Below are 15,753 nucleotides of genomic sequence, written 5' to 3'. Positions count from 1 at the left end.
AGCGACCTGCAGCTGAGCACGCAACCCTCATCCGCACAGGGGAACCGAGTCCACAGTCCTAACTACCAAATGACATGGCCTCACTAAAGTAACTCCTAGAAGCCGAGACCTTTGTCCAACAGCTCTCAGGAGAGGCTGCTGAGAGAACCGGCTTCCCAGGTGCCCTGACCACACCCACACCCACAAAGTGAGCTTTCACCACTGGCCTGCTGAGAAGCAGGGGGTCTTTGGCCCAAAACAAATATCCTCTGAGACGGGAAAGAGGCACGTCCCCCAAGAACTGCCTGGGTACTACAGTGAAGCAGGGTAAATATTCAGAAGTATGTTTGGGTTTTTAGTGATACAAAGTATCATTAACATTCACTTCAATGCACAGAGGAGAAGTAACTGTCAGGTGTTTGTTTTAACATCTGTCAGACAGACGTGAGAACTGCCCTGCCCCACAAACAACCAGCTGTGGTCTCCCTGGCTGGCTGGGAGCACTGGGCTCGGATCCTGCTCCTGAGTGTCTGCCTGGCAGCTGCACCCTCATCTGACATGCAAGGCGGGGTCAGACAAGATAATCTGAATATTCCTTCATCCCCCAATTTGTGATTTTGTTTCTATGATTTATACCCAACCCAAAGATGCTATTTTCACAAAATGGGCTTCGTGGCTTGTCTAGACAGGAATACAAGGCCTCAGGCAGCCACGGAATCACAATTAACGATCCATTCACACTAGCACCGAATATTCCCACAGAAAGGCCATGCAGTCTCTAAGGACACGGGCTGTGTGTGAAGAAGGACAAGGAGAGAGGAGCTCCCGCCACTGCCAGGTCCAAACGGAATTTTATGTCGGAAACGACAGCTACTTATTAAAGTCTTGTAGCTTAGTTTACTAACCTGGATGCATTAAATACACACATTACTTGAAAAATAGCATCTCAAAAAATGATTTTCTCATAGAAGTTTCTTGGAAACAAATTTAAACAAAAATGCAATGATTTTAAAAAACGCTACATGAAAATTCTGAAGGGGGACATCTGAGGAAGGCGGGGAGTGTTTTTTCAGTTCGGCAGAGGACACCCAGGGCTGCACCGGCTCTTCAGGAACTCTCCGGGGAGAAGAGGCATCCCCTCCCCAGCCGTGGACTCTACCTCAGGGGCGGTGGGGACGCCAGAATGCGGGGATGCCGAGGGCTCCCAGGCTGGGTCACAGCAGGAAGTGGCTCCGCTCTGGCTTCGACTCTCAGGACCCACCTGGGACCCCAGCTCCACGCTGCGGGGAGGCCAGACCTGGAGAACCCAGGGCACCAGTTCAGGCTGACAGCCCGGCCGGACCCAGCCAACGCCCCGCACAGCTCGCCAGCCACGGGAGGGAGCGGCCTCCAGCAGACCCCAGCCCCAGGCACGACCCCAGCCCCAGGCACGAACCCCAGCCCCAGGCACGAACCCAGCCCCAGGCACGAACCCAGCCCCAGGCACGAACCCCAGCCCCAGGCACGACCCTAGCCCCAGGCACGACCCTAGCCCCAGGCACGACCCCAGCCCCCGCCGGCTGATGCGATGCCCACAGGGGACCAGCTGTTCCAGCACCACCCCCACCCCCGCGTGCAGAATCCTGAGCAGAAGAAACAGCACTTTAAGAAATGAACTTGTGGACGCACTTGGAATGCGGCCGTAGTGACTGGAATGGTGCCCAGGGTCATTTTAATCTCGAACAGATTAGGGACCAAGTCTCAAGCTCCAGGCCTATGGGGTCAAGCCGCTCATTCCATGGAGGGAGGAAAATCGCAGGGGACCTGGAGGCCCTGGAGATGGGGACTCCTCGGCCAGCCGACTGCAGCCGGGCCGGGAGAACGCCACCGCCAGGCCGTTAGGTTCCAGAGACGCTGCAGTTCGACATTTTCATGGGAAAGTTTACCGTTTCCAAATGTCATCAAAATTAAAAGAAAAAACCTCCACCATATGGACATAAGGAGACCTGCCTGAGGGCCACCATATCCAGCCGCAGCCCACAGGCTTACAACCCCCTGAGGCTGCCCCAGGATGCAAGCGTCCTGGGGAAATGCGAATATTCCGCCACGGGAAGGGCAGTTCACCAGCACGACTTCGGGGAAAATAATTTAGCCCTTTCACTTACTTTGACTGAAGCCTATTCAAACAATTAAAAGAAAGAAAAAGCCCTACCCAAATCAAAGCGCCAACTGTAGCATGGTTTCTAGTAGCAAACTTGAGACAACCAAAATGAAAAGCAATAGGGGAATGATTATATTACTGTTCAATCACATGGAATATTAAGGAGCTATTTAAAAGGATAATACAGGACCATTAAACAGCCTAGAAAGATGTTGTTGGCTGAAAGATCAGAATTCAAAATTGAAAATGGGACAGAGCTATGTCAGGTAGTTGAATTATTTTTTAGTTCATCAATTAATCCCATTAATTAATTTTAATTATTAATTCAATTTGCTGCTTTAATTATAATTTAATTTAAAGTATAATAATTTAATTTTATAAAGTAGTCACTAATTATTTATAATTAATTAAATTAATTCTAATAATTTAACCTTAATTACATTATTAAAATCAAAATTAATTAATTTTAATCTAATTAATCAAATTTAACATATGTGTAACACTATACATAAATATATTTTTGCTTAAAAAATCAGGGGAATATTATTACAAGTAAAAATACACCAAAATGCAGAAAGCAGACATGGACCTTTAGAAGCCATTTGATATGTCCACTTCAGCGCTAAGTGCTTCCACTTGGTAATCAATTAAAATAAAAATAAGTGCCAGCACAGATATGAGATGCCCCGCCTTCAAGAGGCTTGCATTTGTGGAAGAAAAAAGACACTAAGTATGCAAATGCAATAGCAAAAAGGCTATTGTGAAGGACATGAAATAAGGCAGTGGGATAAAGAAGTGTGGCATGGGAGACAGGTGGGCTTCTTGGTTAGATATGACAGGAACAGCCTCTTAGAAAAGTGATGTAAAGTGGGGTGGAGCCAAGATGGCTGAATAGGAACAGCTCCGGTCTCCAGCTCCCAGCCCCAGCGACACAGAAGACGGGTGATTTCTGCATTTCTGCTTGAGGTACGGTTTCATCTCACTAGGGAGTGCCTAACAGTGGGTGCAGGACAGTCGGTGAAGCGCACTGTGCACGAGCCAAAGCAGGGCGAGGCATTGACTCACTTGGGAAGCGCAAGGGGTCAGGGAGTTCCCTTTCCTAGTCAAAGAAAGGGGAAGCAGACGGCACCTGGAATATCGGGTCAGTCCCACCCTAACTGCGCTTTTCCAACGGGCCTGGAAAACGACACACTAGGAGATTGTGTCCCGCACCTGGCTCGGAGGGTCCTATGCCCACGGAGTCTCGCTAATTGCTAGCACAGCAGTCTGAGATCAAGCTGCGAGGCGGCAGCGAGGCTGGGGGAGGGGCGCCCGCCATTGCCCAGGCTTGCTTAGGTAAACAAAGCAGCCAGGAAGCTCGAACTGGGTGGAGCCCACCACAGCTCAAGGAGGCCTGCCTGCCTCTGTAGGCTCCACCTCTGGGGGCAGGGCACAGACAAACAAAAACTCTGCAAGAACTTCCACAGACTTAAATGTCCCTGTCTGACTGACAGCTTTGAAGAGAGTAGTGGTTCTCCCAGCACGCAGCTGGAGATCTGAGAACGGTCAGACTGCCTCCTAAAGTGGGTCCCTCACCCCTGAGCAGCCTAACTGGGAGGCACCCCCCCAGTAGGGACAGACTGACACCTCATTCAACCCGGTACTTCTCTGAGACAAAACTTTCAGAGGAACTATCAGACAGCTGAATTTGTGGTCTCACGAAAATCCGCTGTTCTGCAGCCACCGCTGCTGACACCCAGCCAAACAGGGTCTGGAGTGCACCTCTAGTAAACTCCAACAGACCTGCAGCTGAGGGTCCTGTCTGGTAGAAGGAAAACTAACAAACAGAAAGGACATCCACACCAAAAACCCATCTGTACATCACCATCATCAAAGACAAAAAGTAGATAAAACCACAAAGATGGGGAAAAAACAGACCAAAAAAACTGGAAACTCTAAAAAACAGAGCACCTCTCTTCCTCCAAAGGAACGCAGTTCCTCACCAGCAATGGAACAAAGCTGGATGGAGGATGACTTTGATGAGTTGAGAGAAGAAGGCTTCAGACGATCAAACTACTCTGAGCTACGAGAGGAAATTCAAAACAACAGCAAAGAAGTTAAAAACTTTGAAAAAAAATTAGAAGAATGGATAACTAGAATAACCAATGGAGAGAAGGGCTTCAAGGAGCCGATGGAGCTGAAAGCCAAGCTTCGAGAACTGCGCGAAGATTGCAGAAGCCTCAGTAGCAGATGCGATCAACTGGAAGAAAGGGTATCGCTGATGGAAGATGAAATGAATGAAATGAAAAGAGAAGGGAAGTTTAGAGAAAAAAGGATAAAAAGAAATGAACAAAGCCTCCAAGAAATTTGGGACTATGTGAAAAGACCAAACCTACGTCTGATTGGTGTACCTGAAAATGATGGGGAGAATGGAACCAAGTTGGAAAACACTCTGCAAGATATTATCCAGGAGAACTTCCCCAATCTAGCAAGGCAGGCCAGCATTCAGATTCAGGAAATACAGAGAACGCCACAAAGATACTCCTCGAGAAGGGCAACTCCAAGACACATTATTGTCAGATTCACCAAAGTTGAAATGAAAGAAAAAATGTTAAGGGCAGCCAGAGAGAAAGGTCGGGTTACCCACAAAGGGAAGCCCATCAGACTAACAGCTGATCTCTCAGCAGAAACTCTACAAGCCAGAAGAGAGTGGGGGCCGATATTCAACATTCTTAAAGAAAAGAATTTTCAACCCAGAATCTCCTATCCCGCCAAACTAAGCTTCATAAGTGAAGGAGAAATAAAACACTTTACAGACAAGCAAACGCTGAGTGATTTTGTCACCACCAGGCCTGCCCTAAAAGAGCTCCTGAAGGAAGCACTAAACATGGAAAGGAACAACCGGTACCAGCCACTGCAAAAACATGCCAAATTGTAAAGACCATCGAGACTAGGAAGAAACTATAGCAACTAACGAGCAAAATAACCAACTAACATCATAATGACAGGATCAGATTCACACATAACAATATTAACGTTAAATGTAAATGGGCTAAATGCTCCAATCAAAAGACACAGACTGGCAAACTGGATAAGGAGTCAGGACCCATCAGTGTGCTGTATTCAGGAAACCCATCTCACGTGCAGAGACACACATAGACTCAAAATAAAGGGATGGAGGAAGATCTATCAAGCAACTGGAAAACAAAAAAAGGCAGGGGTTGCAATCCTAGTCTCTGATAAAATAGACTTTAAACCAACAAAGATCAAAAGAGACAAAGAAGGCCATTACATAATGGTAAAGGGATCAATTCATCAAGAAGAGCTAACTATCCTAAATATATATGCACCCAACACAGGAGCACCCAGATTCATAAAGCAAGTCCTGAGTGACCTACTAAGGGACTTAAACTCCCACACAATAATAATGGGAGATTTTAACACCCCACTGTCAGCATTAGACAGATCAACGAGACAGAAAGTTAACAAGGATATCCAGGAATTGAACTCAGCTCTACATAAAGTGGACCTAATAGACATCTACAGAACTCTCCACCCCAAGTCAACAGAATATACATTTTTTTCAGCACCACACCACACCTATTCCAAAATTGACCACATAGTTGGAAGTAAAGCTCTCCTCAGCAAATGTAAAAGAACAGAAATTATAACAAACTGTCTCTCAGACCACAGTGCAATCAAACTAGAACTCAGGATTAAGAAACTCACTCAAAACCGCTCTACTACATGGAAACTGAACAACCTGCTCCTGAATGACTATTGGGTACATAATGAAATGAAGGCAGAAATAAAGATGTTCTTTGAAACCAACGAGAACAAAGACACAACATACCAGAATCTCTGGGACACATTCAAAGCAGTGTGTAGAGGGAAATTTATAGCACTAAATGCCCACAAGAGAAAGCAGGAAAGATCCAAAATTGACTCCCTAACATCACAATTAAAAGAACTAGAAAAGCAAGAGGAAACACATTCAAAAGCTAGCAGAAGGCTAGAAATAACTAAAATCAGAGCAGAACTGAAGGAAATAGAGACACAAAAAACCCTTCAAAAAATTAATGAATCCAGGAGCTGGTTTTTTGAAAAGATCAACAAAATTGATGGACCGCTAGCAAGACTAATAAAGAAGAAAAGAGAGAAGAATCAAATAGATGCAATAAAAAACGAAAAAGGGGATATCACCACCGATCCCACAGAAATACAATCTACCATCAGAGAATACTACAAACACCTCTATGCAAATAAACTAGAAAATCTAGAAGAAATGGATAAATTCCTCGACAAATACACCCTCCCAAGACTAAACCAGGAAGAAGTTGAATCTCTGAATAGACCAATAACAGGTTCTGAAATTGTGGCAATAATCAATAGCTTACCAACCAAAAAGAGTCCAGGACCTGATGGATTCACAGCCGAATTCTACCAGAGGTACAAGGAGGAACTGGTACCATTCCTTCTGAAACTATTCCAATCGATAGAAAAAGAGGGAATCCTCCCTAACACATTTTATGAAGCCAGCATCGTCCTGATACCAAAACCTGGCAGAGACATAACCAAAAAAGAGAATTTCAGACCAATATCCTTGATGAACATTGATGCAAAAATCCTCAATAAAATACTGGCAAACCGAATCCAGCAGCACATCAAAAAGCTTATCCACCATGATCAAGTGGGCTTCATCCCTGGGATGCAAGGCTGGTTCAACATACGCAAATCAATAAATGTAATCCAACATATAAACAGAACCAAAGACAAAAACCACATGATTATCTCAATAGATGCAGAAAAGGCCTTTGACAAAATTCAACAACCCTTCATGCTAAAAACTCTCAATAAATTAGGTATTGATGGGACGTATCTCAAAATAATAAGAGCTATCTATGACAAACCCACAGCCAATATCATACTGAATGGGCAAAAACTGGAAGCATTCCCTCTGAAAACTGGCACAAGACAGGGATGCCCTCTCTCACCGCTCCTGTTCAACATAGTGCTGGAAGTTCTGGCCAGAGCAATCAGGCAGGAGAAGGAAATAAAAGGTATTCAATTAGGAAAAGAGGAAGTCAAATTGTCCCTGTTTGCAGATGACATGATTGTATATCTAGAAAACCCCATTGTCTCAGCCCAAAATCTCCTTAAGCTGATTAGAACTTCAGCGAAGTCTCAGGATACAAAATTAATGTACAAAAATCACAAGCATTCTTGTACACCAATAACAGACAAACAGAGAGCCAAATCATGAGTGAACTCCCATTCACAATTGCTTCAAAGAGAATAAAATACCTAGGAATCCAACTTACAAGGGATGTGAAGGACCTCTTCAAGGAGAACTACAAACCACTGCTCAATGAAATAAAAGAGGATACAAACAAATGGAAGAACATTCCATGCTCATGGGTTGGAAGAATCAATATCGTGAAAATGGCCATACTGCCCAAGGTAATTTATAGATTCAATGCCATCCCCATCAAGCTACCAATGACTTTCTTCACAGAATTGGAAAAAACTATTTTAAAGTTCATATGGAACCAAAAAAGAGCCCGCATCGCCAAGTCAATCCTAAGCCAAAAGAACAAAGCTGGAGGCATCACGCTACCTGACTTTAAACTATACTACAAGGCTACAGTAACCAAAACAGCGTGGTACTGGTACCACAACAGAGACATAGATCAATGGAACAGAACAGAGCCCTCAGAAATGATGCCGCATATCTACAACTATCTGATCTTTGACAAACCTGACAAAAACAAGAAATGGGGAAAGGATTCCCTATTTAATAAATGGTGCCGGGAAAACTGGCTAGCCATATGTAGAAAGCTGCAACTGGATCCCTTCCTTACACCTTATACAAAAATTAATTCAAGATGGATTAAAGACTTATATGTTAGACCTAAAACCATTAAAATCCTACAAGAAAACCTAGGCAATACCATTCAGGACATAGGCGTGGGCAAGGACTTCATGTCTAAAACACCAAAAGCAATGGCAACAAAAGCCAAAATCGACAAATGGGATCTCATTAAACTAAAGAGCTTCTGCACAGCAAAAGAAACTATCATCAGAATGAACAGGCAACCTACAGAATGGGAGAAAATTTTTGCAACCTACTCATCTGACAAAGGGCTAATATCCAGAATCTATAATGAACTCAGACAAATTTACAAGAAAAAAACAAACAACCCCATCAAAAAGTGGGCAGAGGACATGAACAGACACTTCTCAAAAGAAGACATTTATGCAGCCAGAAAACACATGAAGAAATGCTCATCATCACTGGCCATCAGAGAAATGCAAATCAAAACCACAGTGAGATACCATCTCACACCAGTTAGAATGGCCATCATTAAAAAATCAGGAAACAACAGGTGCTGGAGAGGATGTGGAGAAATAGGAACACTTTTACACTGTTGGTGGGACTGTAAACTAGTTCAACCATTGTGGAAGTCAGTGTGGCGATTCCTCAGGGATCTCGAACTAGAAATACCATTTGACCCAGCCATCCCATTACTGGGTATATACCCAAAGGACTATAAATCATGCTGCTATAAAGACACATGCACACGTATGTTTATTGCGGCACTATTCACAATAGCAAAGAGTTGGAACCAACCCAAATGTCCAACAACGATAGACTGGATTAAGAAAATGTGGCACATATACACCATGGAATACTATGCAGCCATAAAAAATTATGAGTTCGTGTCCTTTGTAGGGACATGGATGAAACTGGAAAACATCATTCTCAGTAAACTATCGCAAGGACAAAAAACCAAACACCGCATGTTCTCACTCATAGGTGGGAATTGAACAATGAGAACTCATGGACACAGGAAGGGGAACATCACACTCCGGGGACTGTTGTGGGGTGGGGGGAGGGGGGAGGGACAGCATTAGGAGATACACCTAATGCTAAATGACGAGTTAATGGGTGCAGGAAATCAACATGGCACATGGATACATATGTAACAAACCTGCACATTGTGCACATGTACCCTAAAACCCTAAAGTATAATAAAAAAAAAAATAAAAAAAAAAAAAAAAAAAAAAAAGTGATGTAAAGTAAAAATAAAGGCCCTAGCCCTCCAGGCAAGATGGAATGGACTCTTTGTGGCAATAAGATAGCAAATTGTGGGCTGGGCATGGTGGCTCACGCCTGTAATCCAGCACTTTGGGCAGCTGAGGCCCTCCTTCCATGTCCTTCTATGTTAAACCATCCCCCAAACGGTGTGAACGCCCCAGGGCTGGCCCTGCCATTTCTCCATTCTGTTTTTTCTAACCTCCTGCCCTCTCTTCCACCTCCAGTATATGGCACAGCACATTGGAGGTGCTCAAAAATGATTTAATAGGCAGGACATCCTAGTGCCAATGATGAATGAATGTTTATGGCAGATGTGACCCAGGTCCTCACTGGCACATGAAAAATACTAATGAATGGCAGCACTCATTATTCGTTTTATGAACGTGGCTTCAAGCAGTAGAGAAGATAAAGTATCCTGTAACGGAGTATAACTGTTCTCTCTCTCTCTCTTTTCTTTTTTTCGAGGCGGAGTTTTGCTCTTGTTGCCCAGGCTGGAGTGCAGTGGCGTGATCTCAGCTCACTGCAACCTCTGCCTCCTGGGTTCAAGCAATTCTCCTGCCTCAGCCTCCCAAGTAGCCAGGATTACAGGTGTGCGCTACCACATCCAGCTCATTTTGTAGAGATGTGGTTTCCCTGTGTTGGTCAGGCTGGTCTCGAACTCCTGGCCTAACATGATCCACCTGCCTCAGCCTCCCAAAGTGCTGGGATTACAGGCATGAGCCATCACACCCAGCCAAATTGTTCTCTCAATGAGCCCTTGCAACAATTCTTGAGGGTCAATAGGAAACCCTGTTTTCTGGAGGAGGAAACAGAGGCACAGAGATGAAGTTGCATCCCCAGTTGCATTGAGAGTTGATGGCAGAGCCAATGGTCACAGCTGCCTGTTTCCCAGGTGGAGTCTGTCTTCTCTTGAGGCTGCTGCTGACCCTCAACGGAACACAGGCACACGGTGCCTCAGCAACCAGCCGCTCAGAACTCCTCCTGGGCCTTTCTCAGAGCCTGGGACCTGGAACTCTGTGCTATGAAATGCCTATCAAAGTCCTGGCTCTGGGAAGGGGCCAAGTTCTTGTAATTCTGTCTGTGGATCATAGCAGGTCCTCTGATGGCTAGACACAGGGATCATAAGATCCTGGCTTTCAGTGCTGAAGATTCATATTGCACCACTGGCTCTTACTGAATTCTGTTACAATAAATAACGACACAAAACTAATCTCCACATGTGCTATAAAAATACCTTGAGGTCGTTGACATCTGTGATAAAAATTTAAGCAGGAAAAGTTCTTAGTATTTGTTAAACAAAGCTCTGTATCCTTCAAAAAATGTCTGCAGTCTTCTCTCTGAAAATACTAGCCAATGTTTACGGAGTACTGCGAGGAGATGGGAGAGTCCCACATGTACACATGTGTTGTTTCTTACTCACAGGTCATTTTATGATTACCCCTACTTACGTATGGGGAAACCAAGACACAAACAGAGGAATTCATTGCCAAAAGCTCACAGCTAAAAGGTGGTAGGGCTCTGCCACCTGCTGTGTAAAATGAGGGACTTCAGGCTGGCTGGGGTCCCCTTCCACTTGGGCAGCTCAGAGCGCAACGTGGGGCTCCCTGCAGCCGCTGTCACATGGTTGATGTGCTTGTGGTCTTCCTTCTCTTCATCTAGACTTCTCAATTTTATTTACATTTTACTGTTTCCTGGTGTTTTTTCCTACTGAACTCAAGCTTTATAAAATAGAGTGAAAACACGCACACACCAATATATGTACTTAAATGTTTCTGGGATGGATACTTTTTAAATAAACATTAAACACAGATATTTCTATCTCCATTGTCTGAGCAATGAAGTCGTGAATGTTTTCCCCGTGACTCTTCATGGGGGTTTGCCCTTACATGCTGTACACACAGGACTTGGCCCCGTGAAATGGATGCAGCGAACACAGACGCGGGATGGTGATGTTTTCACGGTAGGACATCCTTCCTCTGTGGCACGTGTGCAGTGAACTAGCTTACACATGACACGGAGTCCACATCCTTCCAGCCCTGCCTTTGAGATGCCTGTCCTGGCTGAGAGGAACCACAGTCAGTCGCCGGGGCAGTAGTGCCCTCTTCTGGCCACTCCTCTCCTTCCTTAGTATAATTTAGGGAGACCTAAGACTTCACTCACCTCAACTGAATTGCCTGCCTTTAGTTTAGCCCCACCATTAGTCAACTCTGGTGGGAGGAGAGGTGGTGACTGACTCCTGCCTTCCTTCCTGCCTGGTTTCTAAGGAGGGGGACAGTGTGTGCACTGCCTGTGGGTGTGTGGGTCAGAAAACGCTTAGCAGCAACTGGTCTACTGCAAAATGGCCTGCTTCCCCAAAGCTTGGACAACACCCACTTCTCTAGGTTGTCGTGCCTTAGAGTGTTTTCTTCCTCCTTTTGTAATGGGCAAAACAGTCTCAAGTATAACCACAAAGCTGTCAAAAAAAAAAATCACAGAAGATATTTGAAAGTGTGCTCTAACGAGTTATTTACTTAGATTGAAAACAATCCTTTGGTGAGATTTTTACCAGAACATGAAGGGCAAACAAAACTTCAAAGTGGATTGCCAAGAAAATGACTGGCTTTGGCCTTCACAGAGACGAGGAGGAAGGCTGCGTGGTTTTAGTTGTCTGTTTGTGGTTTTGAGCACTCAGTGTGTGAACCATAGCAATGGCACCTGTGCCAGAGTCAGCGCCTGGCACAAACTTCTCAATGCATCCATCAGTCTTCACTCGGGGACTCTCTTATCAGCTGAAATACAACACTATTGCCTTTTGACGTTCACAGAGATCTTAGATATGGGTGTCCTGCAGAGGTGGTTAGCTAAGGATGATGGCTTTCTGCCCATTTCTCACATTCCTCGCTCATTCTTCTGATGCGTGGATGAAACGGCTGCCAAGAACCTAGAGATGACCATCACATGATCACGGATGACTTGTGCTTACAGGACATCAAGAATGGTTTCCTAATGTACTTATGGGATTTACTATCATGTCAAGGAAAGACCTTTTCCTAAAGTAGGAAGGAGCTGCTGCTCTCATTTAGAGTCACTTTGTACATTACAATTTTAAAAGAAATTGCATATATGCCTCCAAGGTTATACAGTCAAGACTAATAGCCAAGATTATTTTAGTTTCTTTTCCTTCAGCACTCTGCGCCTTTAGAGTAGAGTTCTGTGTGCTCCAGAAAAGGGTCAGGCATGGGAAATTATTAAGGTCAATAGCAAAAGCCCCACAGCTCAACAGGCCCTTCCAGGTCAGCATCACTTGGGATTGTTGCTGCTAAATAATGAGTGCAGAGGCCTCCTGGGCCACCCTCTCCCAGGGTGGGATGAAATGAGGATGCCTGGACCACAAGCTCCTCCCACTTCCCCCTTGGTTGTGACTCAACCTGAATCACGCGTCAGCTGCAAAGGCCTGAAGGTGACTCTTGGGGAACTGCTTCCTCATCACACTCACGGGCAGAAAGGCTTGGAACGTAGGAGCTAAGTTCATTCAGCAGATATGTGAGCCTTGCTCCAGTGTCCAAGGACCTGGGAACATCTCAGTAAACACAACAGGCAGAAGTATTGCTCTTCCTATCAACACACAACCCAAGTTTGTGAAATGTGGGAAATATTCTGCATTTCCATCATTTCCAGTAGTTTTCACATTCAATCCTAGATAACAACTCTCCAAACTCAGTATCTCTCTGAAAAGATGAAGGAGGGCTGCGTTTGGAAGGGCTTCAGGAATTATATCATCCTGATAGTGCAAGGAAAGGGCTAAGTATAGAGACCTTTTTATGTTATATTGTGTCCATGCTGTATATATACTTGTACATATGTGTGTGTGTGTGTGTGTGTGTGTGTGTGTGTGTGTGTATTTGATGGTAACAGAACCTGCATAGCCCTGTGGTCTTGGGCAAGTCTCTGAGCCTCAGTGTCATGATGGGAAAAGGGGATCCAATCGCATTAATGTAAACCTCAAATGAGAACATGGTCAGTCACTCATAGGGGAAGCAGAAACAAAGATGAATGCTAAGATTATGTCCTAGTTCATTTTCTGTTGCTATAACTGAATACCTGAGACTGGATAATTTATAAAGAAAATAAATTTATTCCTTACGGTTCTTGAGGCTGGGAAGTCCCAGGGCATGGCACTGGCATCTGCTCAGCTTCTGGTGAGTGTGCCATGACGTGGTGGGTGGCATCGCATGGTGACACAGATCGAGAGCTGGCTCAGGCCTCTCTTCCTCTCCTTACAAAGCCACTGGTCTCATCAGGGGTGCACCCCAATGCCCTGATGACTAGGTCTCTGCTCCTAGTTACATCCCAAAGGCCCCACGTCCAATTAACATAGAAATTTAGGGGGTTAAGCTTCCAACACACGAAATGTGGGGGACACATTCAAACCATAAAAATATGTAAAGGTAATTTATATTCAATAAGGCAATACAAAAAAGTAAAATTCTGCAGACAACAGTTATTTCCCAATGCCTTCTGAGTCACTCTTTGTGGTTAAGATAAACACTGCGGCATCCAGGCTTTGGTGCAATTTCACTTCCTCATTAGTTATTTTTTACAAGCACTGCTAGGCTTCTCGATGCTCACACAGGGCTGGACAAATAGATGATCAGAGAAACACCATATAGTGAGGCAAAGCCTGGAAATGCTGAATGTCTACGTGTGAAACAAGGCATGCAAGCAAAAACAAAACCGAGATGGGAAGGGATAGCAGGAGGGGAGGAAGGGGCTATATCTGCCACGTAGCTACACAGCCGATGTTTTAATTTTTTTTAGACAGCGTCTTGCTCTGTTGCCCAGCCTGGAGTGCAGTGGAGCAATCATAACTCCCTGCAGCCACGACCTCCTGGGTCCAAGTGGTCCTCTCACTTCAGCCTCCCAAGTATCTGGGGCCACAGGTGCATGCCACCACACTTGGCTAATTTATTTATTTTATTTTTTGTAGAGACAAGGTCTCATATGTTGCCCGGGCTGGTCTTGAGCTCCTGGGCTCAAGCGATCCTCTTGCATAGACCCCATGAATTGTGGGATTACAGACATGAAGCAATGAACCCAGCCTCTATGTTTTTAGTAATGAGAACAGATCCATAGATCACCCGTGCAATTAAAAAGTCAAAGGCTTCCCCGAGTGAGAGTGCAGGTGCATGCCGTCACCATGTGGCGCCATGTTGCCGATGTCTGTGTCACCTACCAAACACTTCGTTGTCCTCTGAGGTTGTCCGTGAAAGTTCACCCAGGTTTCTCTTTTTTTCAGATTCTCCTCTGTTAGTTTCACCATTCTGGAAAAAGAAAACACAACAAACCCTTTTCTTAAGATAAATTGTTTTATCAACAAAATAATTGTAATGCATTTGTCTCTTTATACATTTTTTATCAGATAATCAGTTTCACATCTGTTTTCAAGATAGAATATAGAGCCTTGGTTCAGAGGAGGGTTTTCTGTGCAGGATTCTGAATTCTGGCTTATTTTCTCTGCCTAAGCACCTAAGCACTTTCTGGACCCAGTTGGTATAGTTTTATACAAAAAAATTAGAATATCAGCCTAGGTAAAATAAATTAGCTACATGCCATCCCATTTATTCCAAGGGTGAGCCCACATAGTTGCCGCTTCAGATTCTAAGTGACACTGTGCGGCAGAACTGACACCAGGCCTTACTTCTCCAGTGACACCTTTGGCTAACTGGAACCAGTCAGGACCACTTTGATGGGAGAATGAGCCCTTTTAGGGACAGAAAACGAAGCTGATGTCCGGAGGCACCTTTGTATTCCAGGGGAGGAAGCAGCCTGTTGTGGGGTGGGCCAGGCCCTCGGCCGATCCTTTGGGGATATTCAGCTTCAGAGTTTCTCCCCTGGGCCTCCCTTTGCCTGTCGTTTGGGGCCCGAATGGCAGTGTGAGCTTGGTTTTTGAGTTTAAAATTTTCAGTACATAGTTTGATCACCAGAGAGAAGATATGGTTCAGCTTCCTGATATATCTGTAATCAATTTTACTTAACTATTTTGAAATGTCACACTTGCACATTGAATGATTCAAATGCTCTGGAAAGTGCACAGTGGCTGCGTGCTGAAACCCCGGGGTCTCCTGGATGCCCCCCCTCTTCTGGGAGGCAGCCAGCATTTCCAGCTTCTTCCAGACTTTGCACAATCATCTGGGCACCTTCAGACAATGACACATGTGTATTCTTTTCCCTCCTTTCTGTCTTCAGATAAATGGCATCACACTGTGGATGATATGCTCCTTCTTGCTTTTGCCAGGGAAAGAGGGATCCTGGAGGTGACGTCACGTCGGCACGCACAGAGCTGCTTGCACAGCCCGCTAGCACTTCAGTTACTATTCACACTTCACCAGGCTCCACGACCACCATCCAGCTTGTTCACATTTGTGTTTTTCAACCCTAACCGTGTGGCACTGATTCCTGTTCACTTCTCAGAACGCACACGGGCAAGGAGTATTTCTGGAGGAGGAATGAGTCACACTGGAGCCTTTCACTGAGCGGGCGTCAGTGCTGTGGGCAGCCGCGCTGGTCCTGGTGCCAC

At 45.0% G+C, this 15,753-nt stretch overlaps 1 protein-coding gene across 7 annotated transcripts in view; it reads right to left on the bottom strand.

The window, feature by feature from the left end:
- Positions 1 to 15,753, bottom strand: part of MBP (myelin basic protein) — a 155,277-nt gene that overhangs the window by 73,214 nt on the left and 66,310 nt on the right. For all 7 annotated transcript variants that reach the window (XR_004029605.1, XR_004029606.1, XR_004029607.1 and 4 more), the window contains exon 3: positions 14,410 to 14,497. Coding sequence is in view for 4 of the 7 variants with exons in the window: in XM_030810249.1 (XP_030666109.1) it covers positions 14,410 to 14,497 (88 nt within the window). In the remaining 3 variants the exon portion in view is untranslated. The remainder of the gene's footprint in view (positions 1 to 14,409; positions 14,498 to 15,753) is intronic.

The sequence above is a fragment of the Nomascus leucogenys genome, chromosome 4, assembly GCF_006542625.1.
Source record: "Nomascus leucogenys isolate Asia chromosome 4, Asia_NLE_v1, whole genome shotgun sequence".
Taxonomy (NCBI): domain Eukaryota; kingdom Metazoa; phylum Chordata; class Mammalia; order Primates; family Hylobatidae; genus Nomascus; species Nomascus leucogenys.
The sequence above is the reverse complement of the archived record's forward strand: the minus strand, read 5'-3'. Positions and strand labels throughout refer to the sequence as shown.